Here is a 17343-nt window from a genome sequence, read left to right on the forward strand (position 1 = left end):
CTATAGTATTTACTCTTGTCAACAACTGTAGTATTAAGTCTGCTTCCTCCCAAACTTACCACCTAGCCAGAGGAAGTCATTAACTCCCCTGAGCAGCTCCACAGCCATGTGGTAGTGGACCAGCGCGTCCTGCAGCATGCCTGCCTGGAGACACAAGTCCCCAACGTGCTTCCTCATCCGTCCCTGACATCGTTTCTTATAATGCCTGAGGGGAAACGAGTAGAAAGAGGAAGGAAAAAAAAAACTTCTTCAGACAACAGCAGGGTGGATCAAGTGTGTCAATTCAATCTGGAATAAATGTTTCGATTTTTGGCAATTGATTTGTTTGAATACAAAAAACAACTCTGACTTATGCTGTTGTAATTTCCTATGTCAGCAGGGGGTGGGGAGTCTTCTACAATGAGGATATGTTAGGAGGGAGAGCAAAAACAAAAGAGAGCAACAAGACAAGGACAGAGTATGAGCTGTCCTACCACCCCTTGGCCTTTAGCCTTGCACAAGAACACACAGGAGGTAACAACTTTACCAGGACACACAGGGAACTTAGCTGCCTTGTGCAAGACATTTGAGACGTCTGAAAAACAGGAGGTCGTATGAAAACAATATGAGGGATCAGCAGGTGAAGTGAATTCATGGGCAGAATTCTCTTAGGAGTGTCATCTAGAAGCAGGGATATAAAAATCTACAGGAACAGCTATTCTGGGAGAACTGTGTCACACATTTGGGCAGTTTAAATATTCATACAAATGCTCAGCAGGCTGCTTGTGAACAGTTTTCTCTCTGATAATTATTTCTGGTAGGAAACTAGACTGCTTAGTAATAAAAAAAACCAAAAACATATCAAACTAGATCTGCAGTTATGGAAACTTTCATCTGATTCGTGTCTTAGGAGCTGCTGTGCCAGGCTGGAATGTAGCACATGATCTCATGAATAAAGAGATGAGATCTGATCTGTGCCATTCAGCCAGACAGATCACAAAACAGCACCTTCTTATTCCCAAATGCTCTCTAAAGCTGGGATGAACTTCAGCAGCAATGACATGTAATGCTTAGGAGACCAAACTATCAGCTCCTCCTTCATCAGTGTCTTCATGTTTCAGTATTAAAAGCACCTTTTTTAAAAATAACTATTTGATACATTTTTTTTTATATTTTGCATTATATTTTGTATCCATTTATTTCAGATTTTAAGCCTGGGAAACAAAGAAATCTTGTTTATAATATATATTATCACTTATGACGTAAACAATAGTTAAAAATCAGTGATAAAATGTCATAAATATCATAGTATTTGCAGATACAGGGACACAGGTCAATACTGCTGATATCAGCCGTAACCAATATTCAGCTAATGGTTTTCACACATACACACTCACACGCAAATGTACAATATTAACATAAAATTACTACCCTGGTATTTACTAGGGGTGCAACGATACTCGTATCGATATTGAACCGTTCGATACAGTGCTTTCGGTTCGGTACGCATATGTATCGAACAATACAAAATTTTTAATTTATTTTATCAACTTTCCTTCTGACGATGCTGTCTGTGTTGAGCGCTCAGTGGATCTGCGCTCGACAATGCAGCCTAGGTGGAGTAGTCGAACGCAGATTCACTGAGCGCAGGGCAAGCTAGCGAGACAGAAGTTAAGCTCTCCTTGCAACATGGCAAATTGAACCTCCCCCACCCTAATTCAGATGTGGCGTTTGGAACTATTTTGGTTTTCATGTGACGTATGACCCTGAAGGTAAGCGTGTCATGGACTAAAGTAAAAGTAAAGTGCCACGCAGTGCTCAATTACATTGGTGGGAACTAGTGTGTTAACGCAGTTAGCTCGTTAATGTGTTGGCCGTCCAGCCCCACGCACGGGGCGATCCGCGGTAGCTCGTTAACGGAGATTTGCCGTGTTGTGGCGTTAACGTCATTTCAACGAGATTAACGCTGACAGCACTAGTGGGAACACAACGAATATGACTGCACATTTACTCCGACATCATCCTAGTGCAAAGACAAGTGGAAGCAGACAAAAACAACAAGCACGCATGCTACAAACTTTACCCGAGTCATTTAGACAGCCGTTAGCACATGATTCTCCTTATGGGGACCTGATATGTTTAATATGCTGCTGAGAATATAGCCCAGAAGAAGCGTATAGTATAGCTTTATTTATTTCTCTGTAATAAACTCTTTTCCAAAGATGAGTGATTCCTCAATCAGATAGATTTATTTTTTTTTATTACTTTGTTGTTTCAGCAACATTAAATTTAAAAACTGTACTTTTGAGTTAAAATATATATTTATAATTTTAATAAATGACAAATTAAAAAGGCATGAACATTTTTTTGTATCGAAAAAATATCGAACCGTGACACCAAAGTATCGAACCGAACCGTGAATTTTGTGTATTGTTGCACCCCTAGTATTTACCATCTAAAAAGGCATTTCTAAAACCCCAAAAGTACAAGCATTACATATCAATAAAGAAATAGACTTTTTAATGTTTTGCATTTGTTTTTATTTATATATTAAATTTGAGTTTTTGCCTTCTATTCAGTTAGTTTGCAAGGTGGGTTTGCCCGTTTCAGTTTAGATTTTTGGATTGACAACGTTTCATATTAATTTAGTTTTTGTTAGTTTTCGCCTTTGTAATCATTATAATATGAAGTTCTTTCTTGTTGTTTTTTTTATCTTTGCACGGCATAGGTTTCAGATGTCTACAAGAGGTATTACAATAAAAACCGCACTTTTGTGAAGGCAGTTCACTCACACACATGTAGACATTCCAAATATCAGTAAGCAAATGCACCAAAATCCCATCAGTCGGGTTATGTTGACAAATTTTACCAAACTGACAAAAAAGAAAAAGAAAAAAAAAATCCTCCATGTTTCTAGTTTATTTTCTCAGCTCCTTGCTGTGTCTGACATACCCTCCCAGAAGCAATAAAAGGGAGTTTGTGGCACAGACATCCTGGGAGAAAGAACAGGCAGAGGTAAATCTATTTGTGGATCACAAGCAGATTTGAGTTTAGTATCGGTTCAGTGTGACACGCTTGCCATGTTCCAGTATGTTCCAAACATGTTCAAGTATTTGCTTATCAACTAAATCTGATCATCAGTTATACTTACTAATACTACTGTATATTACCATTACTTTTTAAAATAATATAAAATAGCAATATATTTAATGAGGCCAAAATCAGCAACATAATTGAAGGATGTGTCAAAGTACAATTGAAATAAAGTTTCCCATTATGAATTTTAATACTCTTAAATTTAATAGGTTTTAATTGTATCTTTTGTTAAAAAGGTTTTGCCATTTTCACTGTAATTAGGATCAAACTACACGGGTCTTGCAAATAAAGTCTTGTCTATGTTTCATTACGCCAACACAACAAGGACTTTTTTTTCCTCATTTAGTTTCATTCATTATTGATTTTATATCTATGAATTTCATGGATACATAAACACTGTACTTGTACAGTCTAGTGCAATCCATGACCCATGAATTCAGACTTCAATAGTTTGAACCCTGTTTGTTTTTAATGCTTTGCCCATCCCATTTGCAAGTATGAAGATGGCTGGTTGTTAAATAAGAATGTTTTTTGCAAAGCCTAAAAACAAAAAATGATCTCACTGACAAATAAATTGTTTTAATAACATCTGTGTCCACCATCAGAAGTTTGTATGAGCAACTGGACTGCATTAGATATATTTATATTTTGGGCTTGAGACATTATATTTGTAAAACGTATTAAATCAACCTATGCCTGTGTTTCAACATTATCAATGAACTTGAACTAGCTACTCTCCAGACTTCAGGCTTAAACACATTAAACAAAGAGCTGTAACTTGTAATGTCTAGATTCATTATCAGTGAAGTACCCTGATTCCAGCCAAAAACAAAAAAAGGATTTTTGGAAAAAGTAAACAGCTTTTCTAGTAATATTCAAGTTTTTTTAAACCAAGATGGAATTGGTGGAAATGCTCACCTGGAGGCTTCAAAATAACAGATCGCAAACCACCTGGAGATGTCACAACAGCTATGTACACTTTTTATACCATCTATGGTTCTACTTTTAACATTTCCTAGGAAAAACACCACCTAGGTTACTTTTGTGCTTAAATTTGACTTCTCATGTGTCACAACTCTTGCACTGCAACGCTGCTGCTGCTGCTGCTTGGCACTAAAGTCATACTTTGAATTAGGTAGTCTGTCATCAATAACATTAGAAGAAAAGAATGGAAAATGTCCTTCATTTTGTTTACACACAGAGCCAGGAGGACAGGTATAATGGGAGTAATTAGAATTTCTTGTAAATGGGAAAAATACTTAGAAACATGGTTATTTAACTTCTCTTAGAATCAACTGTGAAAGTAGAATTAATCTGTGTGTAACTGGTGAAATTAACAAAAATGTTATGCTGCTAATTAGTACTTCTGTACATTCAGGATTCATTCTTTTCCCTGTGGAAGAAGGAACTATCTTGCATTTAAAGACTATTTATTCAAAGTGCTCTTACTTTAATTCTGATTATTCAGTTATTCAAAGCCAATAATGTCAACTAAGCCACCCAGTTGGTCCATAGACTGAACAATGCGCAGGAGTGATGAGTTTGGTTTGGAGTCATCATCAAATGAACAGCAGCAGTGTTCTTTTGGGCAAAGCTAAAGCTGATGGGATAGATGTGGATTAACTAATGAGTCTAATGTCTCACCTTTTTGCACCCAATAATAAACTCACAGGACAGTATGAAAGAAAAAAAAAAGAAGAAAGACAAATAAAGCAAGGTAAACAAACAATAATGAACACAGCAAAAATCAAAAGACAGATTTTTGACAGGAGAATTTCTGACCAGGTGAGGCTGACATGTTAGAAGCAACCTGACACAGACAACACCACCGACCTGCAAAATAATGTGACTGCGATGACAGAACGACTCACCTGCTGTCCGTGTCTAAACCCACAAAGTCCTTCTTCTCAAAGGGCACGCAGAGCAGGGGGATCTTGTCACCGGATTTATCTGTGGCACGGTCAAGCCGCTTGGACTCCAGGACAATATATATGGACTCCACAAAGTCTTCCACTCTCTTCTCCACATCAGAGCACTCTTCAAAGCTGGGATAGAAGGCCACGTCCGTGCGCTGCTGCTCGGTAATTTCCCCACTCAGCCCAAATACCAGTAACCGCGAGTCATACAGCGTGGAGCTGTACACTTCCTTCTGGCCGTGGAAGCGCTCGGCCGTCTGGGGCCACTCCTTGGACGTGGCACATGTCGTGATGGAGATGAGGCCCACCACTTTGCGGTGTGTCTGGAAGTCACCCCACTCGTTGTTTTCAGGCAGGTAGTGGTGGCGGTAGCGAATGAGGATGCGCTGGGAGTCCCTGATGTTCACCTGGCTCACGCTGGCAATGCGCTTGTAGATCTTGAAGAACTGATCCTCGGGAACGATGCCAACCGGCTGGACCACCACAAGTACTGTCTGGTGGTCCTCAGCACACTGCATGTAGTCTGGGACGCTCATCTTTACATGTGACTGCATAAGACCGAAAAACAAAAGCATTTAAAAGAGATGATCTTAATTCAATTTACAGTGGCAACAATAACCAGTTAATGTTTCAAACTGAAACATTAACTGGTTCTATCACTAATAAATGCACATTTCCAATATTACAATACTGAACAGCAATTTGGGAAATGCTAGCAAAAAAGAGGGGAGGGGGTTTGTCGCTAATCATCTTTAAAGAAGATGAGGGAAAGAAGAGAGCCGAGATGCCACAAAACAGCTTGTGATGAAGAGAGAAGCTGCTGCTGAAAGTCTTTTTATGTTAAGAAGAAAAAAGAGAGATTGAGAGAGACATGGACAGGGTTGCTCCACACACAGCAACAAGAAACCAGGTGTGTATTATTCAAGGTGTGACACAAAGTTTGGAAGAACAAGTAAAATGGAGTATGTTTCACAGTTGTCCTTCATGCTGAAATAATAAAATAAAACTATCAAGATACAGCAAAAGGTTTTTTGTACCACAAACTGGCACAGCAGTTCTTAAAAAAAAGAAACCAGTGTTGCTAAGCCAGCAAAGCAACACTAAAAGTCTAAAAGACACCAAAAGACAACTAAAGGATTCATTGGCTTTAAGTGCAATATAGAATTACCTTTAAAATCCTTCATAAACTTGTGAAGTTCAAAAGTCCACAAAGCTCTCAGTTGTTTTAGCCTCCAGTTACTGTGGTCCTCTTCTTTGGGACAAGCTGCCTGCTGACCTGAGATCAATTACATGTGTGCAAACATTTTAAAATACTCAAAACTGTTCTGTTCACAAAGACTTGCACTCAATAGCTGTGTATGTGTGTATCTGTGTATAGTACCATTTGTTTATTTTATCTTCTTTGTGAAGCAAATTGAGTTTATGTATAATGAAATTTGCTATATAAATAAAATAGCCAATTGTCTATATTGCAGATGATGACATAAATATTTCCATGGTTAAGAAAAACAAATTCAGATGATCTAAACAAGTCAAGAACAATCTGGAGTGGGTATCTGTTTTCATGAATGGAAACAGAGAGTTTATAACAAGCACTTAGACTTAGCAAGGCCATAGTTTGACAGCAACTTCCAAAAATGTGTCCTTGTCCAACACACTATGAACCTATACGTATATATCTGCAGTTGAAGAAAAGTGTGTGGTGTTTTGTTTTGGTTTTGTAATTGGATTTCTAACAGTAAAAATATCTAGTTACAAAAAAAATAGACAGCCATGCCTCTTAACCTCCTAGGACCTGGCGTCCACATATGTGGACATCACATTTTGGGTTATTTAGACCAAAATACTCAATTGTCCTCTCATTATACTGCTACTGTTCCATCGAAATTTTAAACGAATATCCTCATATGTGGCTCTCAATTTTCTTAGAAACAAAAATCAGGTAAAAAAATAAATAAATCTGGTAATTCTTTGTTTTTACATTCATCGGGTCCCAATCAGCCCAAATATCAAAGAGAAATTAAAAATGCATGCTGTGGAAGAGTTCGGGTCTTAGGAGGTTAAAGTGACAAACTAAAGGATGTCTTTTATTAATTAAACTGTAACACAAATCTATGCAGTTTATTAATAGATAGTCTCATATAGATCGTAAACAGGTTTTAAATAAGTTTCTCATGAAAGCCGTTTTATCAAGGGTTAGGAGAACAACACAAATCTGCTGAGTTTAAATGATAAAGTCCTGCTTAGTGTCTCTGCTGTGTAAAGCGACTCATCCATAGCACGAAACGATGACAATAAGGATGCACTTCTGCCGAAAAGCAATATTAACACCTGCTAACACCTGTGATAGAAACAAACACCAAGCAGTTGGAGCTAACATGTGTCAGCTGACACAATTAGCAGGAAAAGAGAGAGGAAAACAAGATATCAGATAAAACAGAAGTCCCGATTTAATGAGCTTTTCATAAGCTAATATGTCTCTATAAGTTTGTGGCTCCCGTTTAACTACATTCTGTCAACACACTGCTTTCAACTAGCTTAGCTTAGCTAGCTAATCTATGAATGTGTTGCTTACAACGGTCATACAAAAACAGCACTGAGTAATGCGCATATAAGTTTAGTCAAATTAATTTTCTTTTACAGAAGTGCCATTAATACATTTCAAATAACGAATATTCACGTTACCTTAGCAGCTACCTGTCAAATGTTTGAGCTTCCTTCTTTGGCTCAGTACTTAGCGACAACAAATTAACAGCGAAACTTCCGGTGTCGATTTTCAAAATAAACTCTCTAGCTGTTCTAAGACAACATCTTAAGGAAATACGAACATCAGTTCATTCAATAGTTATTTTTATACAGTAGATCTTTTGCCACTTTTGCTAGCTTACTGTAACGTGATAGTTTACAATGAACTAACTAGTTTTCACGTTTCAGATTTTGAGAAGTTGAACAATACAGAAATGTGAGCCGCAATGAAGATATGAAGAAATTATACTCTGAATTTTTATTATTAAAAACCACTCCCAATGCCAATATGGATAATGTTCATGTGACCTTGTGGGCCAGTTTCTTGAGTCTGTTGGCATCCGCGACCCTGAACCTGCTGCCCCAGCATGCAACAGCATAGAGGACGGCACTGGCCACAACAAACTCATAAAAAATCTTGATCATTGTCTGATAGATGCTGAAAGATCTCAGCCGCCTTAGAAAATAGAAACGACTCTGGCCCTTCCTGGCAGTGGCGTTTTTAACCCAGTTCATTTTATTATCAGCGTGAACTCCGGGGTATTTATAGTCCTCCAGACAGGGCCGGCCCGTGGCATAGGCCGTATAGGCAAATGCTAAGGGCGCCGTCCATCAGGGGGCGCCACGCCAGTGCCACAAATGTTGAAAAAAAAAAAAAAAAGTTGGTACTATTATTTCTAAATACAAAAAATAATCCCACGTTAATTAAAATGCAAAGTAAAGCTTATTTAATAGAAATATTATTTGTTACAACATTACGCCCCCCCCCCCCCTCCCCGCACGGCGCGCCCCCTCCCTTCCCGTATCATGGTTCCTTTTGGACGTCACCACATCAAAAAATCAACACAAGATGTCAAAACGGCCAAAACTGTCAGGTGCCCAGGGAAGAAAAAAGAGAAAAGAAGAGGAGGAGAAACGAGAAAAAGACAGAGGTAGGTAACGTTAGCCTACATGAAATTATTTGTCTGAATGTGATAGTAACCTAAATTTTTAGCATTAAGCTAATGTTACATGATTCGCTAATTGCTAATCAATAAATAGCTAGTTAACTGTTTTAACGTCAGTTAATATTGTGGAGGGGGCTAAATTGTTATGGAAAATAATAATGTAACGTTAGGTAATTACAGTACTCCCACCTTTCCCACCATTCCTCATTTGTATTCATCTTTTAAGCAGGTGTTTTTTGTTTACATTGTTATTGCCTTCTGGTTAGCTAACGTTTACCCTGCAGGTAATAGTCACTTTTCCACCCCTGTATATATTATAGTTGTAAGCCTAGTTGTTAAAGTGCACATCATTAATGTTAATTAAGCAATATCACATGAGAGGGAATGCTGTTTTTTAATATGAGCACTGCTGTGATTCGGTCAAAGATAATCATAACATAACATTCTCATATGATATTATACTGTTACTTTGCATTCTGCTATTCAGCATTTCACTGTAATGATGACAATAAATTGAATCTAATCTAATTTGCATATCAGTTAACATCATACATATATCTCTTTGGTTTTTCATTTATATTATATCATTTCATTTTATTCCTGGAATCATATGTTTTTATTATTAGACTTTAATACTCAGTGGTGTGACATACTCCTCTCTTCAGATGCACTGTTGAAGTTTCTAAATCCCACCCCTGGGCCATCTACCACATCTACCGCTGCTGCCTCCACTTCAGCAGCACAACCCACCAGTGATGCAGCATCAGCAGCACAACCCAGCCATGATGCAGCAGCATCAAGCGGTCTTCCTGTTGCCTCCACCTCAGCAGCACAACCCACCAGTTTTGCAGCAGCATCAAGCGGTGTTCCTGTTGCCTCCACCTCAGCAGCACAACCCAGCAGTGATCATAAGCATAAATCATGTGGTCTCAAATCAGTTGTCATATGATGATGTTGTAGATGACTTTGCTGCAAGAAAGACTAGGAGAGTAAGGCTGTAGCAGGTGATGTGAGGTTGATGAGGGGGTGGTGTACAGTAATTTGTAAGTCATTCTAGTTAATGCAGTATTAAAAAGCACAACTAGAGAACTCTGTAGGATCCCCTTTCTTGTAATATAGTTGTTAAAGTCATACTGGTTTATTTAATATCTTGTTTTGTGCAGTGCCTTATTTATATTGTATTTTTAATTTATTTTATCCAACTTGTTGACACGTTTTATTGTGTTTATGTATGTAAAATTTATTGTATTTCATATATTCATTTTTTATTTTTTGTATTCATTTATTTATTCATATATTTTTTTATCTTGTTAATTATTCTGATTGTGAATTTGCTTTCTTTAAGTAAAAAAAAAAGGTCAAAGACAAAGCTATTCGGTTTCTTGTGAGTACATACACTACACTGCCGATGTAGGGGGGCGCCATCTAAAATCTTGCCTAGGGCGCCAGATTGGTTAGGGCCGGGCCTGCCTCCAGAATGTCCGCATCGAGCCCCTGGATTGAAAGAGGGGTCATAGGTTTCCTGGTCCTCCCAAGTCTTCACTCAGTTCTTTGGCCTTTTGGCAAATGAGCCATTGCACTCAAGCGACATCATACTACATACCAACTTCAATGTGAATTTTAATGTTACCAATTTCTCCTTCTTCCTCTTCTCCCTTTAGGAGTTGCCTCTAGTCTCACCCTATCTGTACATAGATCTTCTTTGCTGTCTTCCTTTCTTTCCCTCCTGCCTTCCTTTCTTTCCCTCCTGCCAGCTACATCCTTCTACCTTCTTCTGCACATGTCCAAAGCATTTTAGCTTTACTCCTCTTAGGTTCTCTCCAAATTCCTCTACCTAAACTGTCCCTTTAATAAACTCATTTCTCATCCTGTGTCTCCCAATGGAAATCTTAACATCTGCCACCTCCCCTCCTTTCTATTAGTGCCACTATCTCCAAACCATAAATCATAGCAGGTCAGTCTTGTAAACCTTCTCACTCATCCTTGTCACTTGTCTTAGCTCTGTCTCCACTCTTCACCTTATTTATGTGTTGTCCATTTCTTCGAGAATTACCCAAATGCAGCTGGTTATGCATTTAAACTGAGAATAAGAAACTAAGAGTCTCATGCATGAAGATGCCTAAAAATTAATAAAGCACTGATCTGCAAATTAAAATGACCTTCTTTCACTCAAACAGATAATACATATAGGGATGTGTATAAGAATAGTCCAGACAGGTAGATTCAACTCCATTTTATTCATTTTTTTTTTTTAACCCATAAATCACTTTTCACAATCTTCTTGGAAGACAACAGCATTTTATTCCCTATTTTCTTCTTTTTTTTGGCCAAGGGGAATTGGTCCAAAAGCAAAGCAGGAGCTCAGAGAGAGACGTGGAATGTCTGAACCATGTTTCATAGTGATTATACATCAATAACAGGCAAACATCCACAACCATCAACTTACAAAACAGTGCACAAACATTGTGTGTGAAGGCCGTCATCGTTGGTGATCCCAAACCGTAACAATACGAGTATGACAGCGAGGGGGACTGACGGGTGCTATGAGTGAGACAGGGAAACTGGGCTGTTCTCAGTTAAACAGGGAAAAAAGAAATGGAATGATCAATATAAGTAAACTAATGATAATTAGCGTAATAACATGAATGCATAAAAAGCACAGATAAGTGAAGCCTTCATTTTTCCCATGTGGTGAGTGTTCCCTAAGGCTGGTAAGACTAATTCAGGTCGGTACAAACATGTCTGCTTGCACCTTTACATCTGTGTTCAGAATGAGGCAGGGTTTCAGTGCATAGTCACATTACTGCATCTTCATGCCAGGTTATTCAGATGAAACCGTAAGATGAAATAGACGGTGGAATGAGAAGATACACGGTTGAAAGCCAGATCACTCAGATCTTTTGTTTGTTTGTTTTTTAACTCTCTTCTAATTTCTTTTGCATCTTTCTGCCCCGTGTTGATGAACACAGAGCAGCCCTCAGTGCCAGAAATGAAGCTTTCAAGTTCAACAGGAACACTACGGAAAAATGTAGAAGATGGCAGGTAAGTGCTAACACTGCAGTGAGCATCCACCAGCTAGAATGTATTACAGATTGGCACCAAATGCAACATAAAGAAATCTGTTCATCCCACTCTATTGGATGCAAAACATAAGCAGCTGCTTATTGAAATGTATGTATTTTTTTTTAAGGCGTAAACCAGTTTTTAGTAAGTTTGGCCCATTGGAGATAAATCATAAATATATATATGTAATACTTTGGTGTTCAGTTAAGATATCAACCTTTTTTTTTTTTAAATAGTTTTTTGACCAGAATCCAAAGACATTGCTTTTTTAATGCAGCGTGCAGGTTTACTTTGATGGCGTCCCACAGTGTTTTATTTTTCTTGGTTTAGGGAAGTAAAATGTAATTCTGTGGAATAATACTGCAGTAAAGCCATGAGCTCACTCATCTCGAGGCTTCATAAGAGACTTTCACAAACCACAGCAGCTATGTCCACCAATTCTACTGCCTTTGGTTTACACTGTGCTGATGGACACTGTCATACACAATCCTGCCAACAGACATTAGTGGCAGTAGAGTGCCATGTGCAGACAGACAAAAAACAAGCCTACAAGCTAGCAAACATGTATGTAAACAATGGACCATTTAAAATGTTATCAATAGTTGTCTTTGTATAAGTCGTTGCATTAGACTTACAGAACGATGTATTTTTGGGTACAGAAAAACTTGACGGTAGCTTTAACGCATTGCACACAAGCTAATTATTTTTAGCTTTTATTTGTAATATTGTGAAGAACACACACTTGATTTCTGGTGGCACCGTTCCTTTAAGTAGGTCAGCTCCCATCCTACATAAGGAGACCAATGGACCAAAATTCTCAAAAACCAGCTTCACCTAAAATCTGTCTTTTAGCTGCTCTAATTCTGAATTAATTGGATTGAGGGACTTCACAGTCCTTGCTACTTAGCTGTACATTTGCATCCACATGAAGTGCAAACAGTGTGCTGTAATGTGCAACATGGGAACCTGAAGGCTACAGAATAAGATGCCAAAAAGTAGTTAAGACTGATGGATGATGGTGTGCTTGGTCTGCCTGGTCTGCCTGCCACATCAGGAAGATTGTGGGTTAAATGTTGTCATCCAGTGGATTAGTTTAATCTCCGGCGATCAGTTGGCCACAGCCAAGATTAGTCGACCTAATTACCGCATATTCAGACAGCCCATTGATTCCTAATGGACCAGGAGCACTAACACTAGCCTGTCAGATGGAGAAAATAAGATCTGAGAGGAATCAAATGGAGAGAAAAAAAGGACATAAAAAGAGAGTAAGACTGATTTCAAGCGTAATGGTGCATTACAGGGAATGTGTCTTTGCTGATTAGTAGTATTCATGATATTTGGCATTTTTCATTATGGCATTGAAAGTGGGTGGTCACTGCTAGTGGTGCAGAGTGAGAGAGAGAGAGACAGAGAGACTGGACAACAGGACTCTGATAGGACACGGGGCGGGTGGGGAAATGGGGTTAAGGTACTCCGTCATCCTCACGCCAGTTTCAGAAACTGTTCCACTGTATCCGCTTCCACTGCCTCGGAAAACATTTCATAGTTCTGTCGAGAGGAAGAAAACGCCAACAGTGTTAATAAGTACACAAAACAACAAACCAGCAGCAGCACAATCCCACAACTGCTGGAAGTAACGCAGCACTCTGATAAATCAAAAGCAGAGCACATGAGCCTCGTGTAAATGTATTGTTCACTTTGTACAACTTGACCTCCGTTAAGGAAAACAACTGTTTCAATGAGTTCAGCGTTGCGTTATTGGTGAGAATATGTGAGTGTGTGTCTGTACGCCTGCATCCTGATGTGATATTTGTGAGGATGACAATGAACGTCAGAACACAAGACTTTTTGTTGAAATATATTCAAAAGTTTTTATATTTTAAATGCATCGTTTATTACGTGTTATTAAGTAACAGAGTTCTTGTATCGTCTCCACCGTGTTCCTTTTTATCCTCTATAGTTATTGTTGGATCCATTTACGTTATGTTGAGAATTAAAGAAGGCTTTCTGCTGAAGTTTTGAAAATCAAACTTCTCCCTAACGTGGCCATTAAAGGTGACTGAGTTTGCAGGTCCTTTTGCAGAGAGTGGGAGCTGCTGTCAGCACAGAGGCAACATCAGATTCTGAATGTAACCAAGAAAAATCTCAAATACAAATGCAGAGATTTTGAAACCACTGCTGCAGCACCAACGCAGGCATCTTTTTATGCTAATTCAGTTTTCCACACACATATCCTTGGCGTATAATGATCAACCAGTTTAATACTGGCACAACTTAGTAGAGAAGCAGTAACTGTGGAATTTTGATATCAAATTTTCAAGAGAGAAAAATAAAATAAAACCCAAAAAAATGCTCTTCAACAAACCTCCTTGAAGGCATTTAGCAATTTGACAGCGACGGCTAACCAACGAGTGACACATGCGTTAACTATTTAATGATATATTGATTACTGATATACTGAAAATTTGAGGGACACATGCATTTAACAACCACATGATTAAATCATCCTGCAGGTGGAGTTTACTTTGAAAAGTGTTCACACATGTTCAGTCGTTACAGACAGCTTACAGGGCTCTGTGTGTGTGTGTGTGTGTGTGTGTGTGCGCGCGCGCGTTTTCCTTACCCCACAGTACTGGTGTTCGTTGAAAAGCTGGGGAGGGACTGCCGTCGGGTCCCCCACTTTGCTCCTCATTTCATCACGGAGCTCCCCGCCCACAGAGATGTCGATGAGCTCGTACTGGATGCTTTTGCTTTCAAGGATTCGTATCACTTCTGCCTGTTGAGACTTCACCTAGCATTAAAAAAAAGCCCCCAAAAAAGGCCAAAACAAGGGTTTTAGGATCTTAATCAACCCAAATACAATTAACAAGAAGCAGACAACTCATTTATCTGTGTTTAATTTGCATACGGTGACATGTGACACCACAGTTTCCAATCTGCTGTTCACTGACTACATTTCCAAGAGCTTAGCAGAGCAAAATCATGATAGCTGTGAAGCTGATAAGTGTTTTAGTCAGTGTGTGATAAAACAAGAGGCAGATGAAGGCTGAACTTCTCTGAAGGACTGTTCAGATACACCTGGTAATGCTATTTTCCCTAAAGGGAAAAAAAACAAGACCCTTTTTTCTTCTTTAAAAAAAAAAAAAAAAAAAAAAAAAAAAAAAAAAAAAAAAGGAACAACACTGTAATAGAAAAGAATATGATTTAAGGCATTTTTGATGCTCTGCCAGTAAAAAGCTGCAGCTTTATGTTGCATATGTTACACAAATGTGATGATTAATAGATGTAGTAGACAGTCTGCTATCTTGTGGGTGACTCAGGAAGTGTGTGTGTGTGTGGGGGGGGGGGAACCACACCTAAAAACAGCACTAACTGGCAACACACAGACAGCCCAGTCTCATTTCCTTAAACTAAAAAAAAAAAAGGGGAATTGCTCGTATTTGTTCCATAAAATTTTAGGAAGAACCTCTGAATTATGAGAAGTTTCATGTGTGCTGCAGCTGACTGGAAACACTGACGTAATAATGTAGGTCTGAGCTACTGAGGTGATTCTAGAAATGTTTTGTACACTTATGCCATTGCAGTTAAATTATAATAAGATGTTTTGAGGAATTGCATTAGTCTTAATATAAAAAAGCAAAAGTGAAACATAGACAAGTATTAAATAACTACGATGTTGCATCATCATTTTTTTTTTAAATAAGTTAGGTTAAAAAATGCTACAGTGATGGGTGTAGCACACCGCAGCCACCACGTAGCTAGAAGCAATGCTGCACATGCAAGAGTTAAAAATGAACGCCTGTTACAACCTTTTCACTGTGCATTTCCTCACAGCTAATAGATACCAGATGTTAGTCCCACTCCACTGTACAATCTAACTTCAAAAAAAACAAAAACAAAACAAGTCCTGCAAAAGGATTGTTTAAAAAAAAAAGGTTGTACAATGTCAGTTTGCAGATAGTCTGGACATCACCTTGTTCCATTTAGTCCTTCTTTATATATTCTGTGGAAAATTATGAACCAAACTCTATTACAAAATCCAAGAATTTGCTGCACTGACCATACAACAAATACACACATGACAACATAACGTGGTTTGATGCATTAACGTTAGACTTTCTACTAGTTACTTCGGCATACATGTGAAATACCAGCTAGCTCTCATTTAAAGAACATTTGTATTTTATTACCGATTCCCTACGGGCTAACTGTCGATCTAGAATAACTGGAACAAGAAGATAGAGGATTGGGTGTGCCGCTTATAAAAATCCAAATTCCTTCGAAACATGTGCCGTTTAGTAAATCAGATTCATGCTGACGTTTTAGATACACTCTGTTTATATCAGGCCTTAGCGTTATGGTTTAAATTAGCGAGAACAAGCAGCTGCCAGATTTTTAAATGTAGTTTGGTGCGCTTCTCTCTGTACAGGAAACGGATACTTGTGTTCGCTACAATGAACCACTCCTCATGCACCACAATAACACTATGAGAATTTCACTGATTAGAATAAGTAAGCGCTTTAAGGAGAATTATACGCAAAAACCTGCTAGCTAAGCTGCTTCATAAAAACACCTTTCTCCAACTAAGGCAAGGGAAGCTAGGTGGAATAAGGCAACCTGCTTTGTCTTTACGGGTCGTTTAAGTTTAAATTTAATTCCCAATGATAACTTTAATGATTATCGAGCTTTCACACTAATAACTCTGACGTTTCAATAATGCAATAAAGGGGCAGTGAGTTAGGCATAGGCCCGCTGCACTGTTAGTCAGGAGGAAGCTTACTACTGATAGGGTGCTGGGTGTGTCTGTTGGACTGTTAGCTGCTGCCACCGGAGCTAAAAGCATAAATATAACAGTACATGTTGTCAATTATGGCTGCTTGACTCACCGTCCTCGAGGCAGTAACAGTGGTGTAGTACAGTTTGATTCCCATAGCTGCAGATCCTTCCACTCTCTCTTTGTGTATCTGCTTGCAAGTAGCTTTCTCCCGCTGCTATCAAGGTGGCTGTTAAACCTGGAAGGACGTCCGGCGAGGTCGGCTTTTCAAAATAAAAGACATTTCGACTTCAAGTAAAACATGAAGTCATATGTAACTTAAAAAGTGGGAAACACATTTAAGACAGATTTATAGTAACGTATTTGCCTTTAAAGTACCAGAAAAATGTATATGTGGACTCTGAAATCACAAATTGCAGCATTCTTGAAATGACTATGAATACAATAGTAACAGAAACAGAACTAGTAGCAATTTTTATGAAGGTTTTGAATGTTTGATCAGAGATAAAGCAGTCTGAAGGCATCAACGGCCCTTGTTTGACTGAGGAAAAAAAATGGTTAGGTAGGTTAATCAGTGATTAATTATATTTCTAAACACTGTTATTAGTTACATTATTATTTGCTTCATAGATCTGCGCTGGCAATCACTGGCAGCTCTTTTGACATGTTTAATGTTGAGAACATAGACAGGAAATGGTTTGTTATACTTGGGCAGACTTGATTCTACTCTTCCTCTATCCTGTGGTCTGCTGTGCATAGTTTAAAGAGACAGCACATGACTTTATTCATGTTTCAGTGTGGCGTGAGGCATCAACTCCTGTCA

At 38.5% G+C, this 17343-nt stretch overlaps 2 protein-coding genes across 3 annotated transcripts in view; both read right to left on the minus strand.

The window, feature by feature from the left end:
- Nucleotides 1-7758, minus strand: part of trappc9 (trafficking protein particle complex subunit 9) — a 235203-nt gene extending 227445 nt beyond the window's left edge. For both annotated transcript variants that reach the window (XM_084919346.1, XM_084919345.1), the window contains exons 1-4: nucleotides 7677-7758; nucleotides 6160-6267; nucleotides 4947-5539; nucleotides 60-205 (exon numbers count right to left, since the gene is read on the minus strand). In XM_084919346.1, coding sequence (XP_084775472.1) covers nucleotides 60-205; nucleotides 4947-5527 — 727 coding nt within the window. In that variant the 5' untranslated portion in view covers nucleotides 5528-5539; nucleotides 6160-6267; nucleotides 7677-7758. The remainder of the gene's footprint in view (nucleotides 1-59; nucleotides 206-4946; nucleotides 5540-6159; nucleotides 6268-7676) is intronic.
- A 3143-nt stretch (nucleotides 7759-10901) lies between these two features.
- On the minus strand, nucleotides 10902-16773 carry sh3bgrl3 (SH3 domain binding glutamate-rich protein like 3). The gene is made up of 3 exons (XM_084919795.1): nucleotides 16633-16773; nucleotides 14370-14537; nucleotides 10902-13294 (listed from the first exon to the last, which is right to left on the minus strand). Exons 1-3 carry the CDS (start codon nucleotides 16675-16677, stop codon nucleotides 13229-13231), a joined length of 279 nt encoding a protein of 92 aa, XP_084775921.1. The 5' UTR covers nucleotides 16678-16773; the 3' UTR covers nucleotides 10902-13228.
- Between the last annotated feature and the right edge of the window lie 570 nt (nucleotides 16774-17343).

Source organism: Perissodus microlepis, chromosome 22 (assembly GCF_051167445.1).
Source record: "Perissodus microlepis isolate ML-2025 ecotype Zambia chromosome 22, ASM5116744v1, whole genome shotgun sequence".
Taxonomy (NCBI): domain Eukaryota; kingdom Metazoa; phylum Chordata; class Actinopteri; order Cichliformes; family Cichlidae; genus Perissodus; species Perissodus microlepis.

Coding starts and splice junctions, on each gene's coding strand:
- sh3bgrl3 (XM_084919795.1), bottom strand. CDS start 16,677: ATGGGAATCAAACTGTACTACACCACTGTTACTGCCTCGAGGACG. Junction 14,538..16,632: donor CTGTTACTGCCTCGAGGACG/GTGAGTCAAGCA, acceptor TTTTAATGCTAG/GTGAAGTCTCAACAGGCAGA. Junction 13,295..14,369: donor ACGAACACCAGTACTGTGGG/GTAAGGAAAACG, acceptor TCCTCTCGACAG/AACTATGAAATGTTTTCCGA.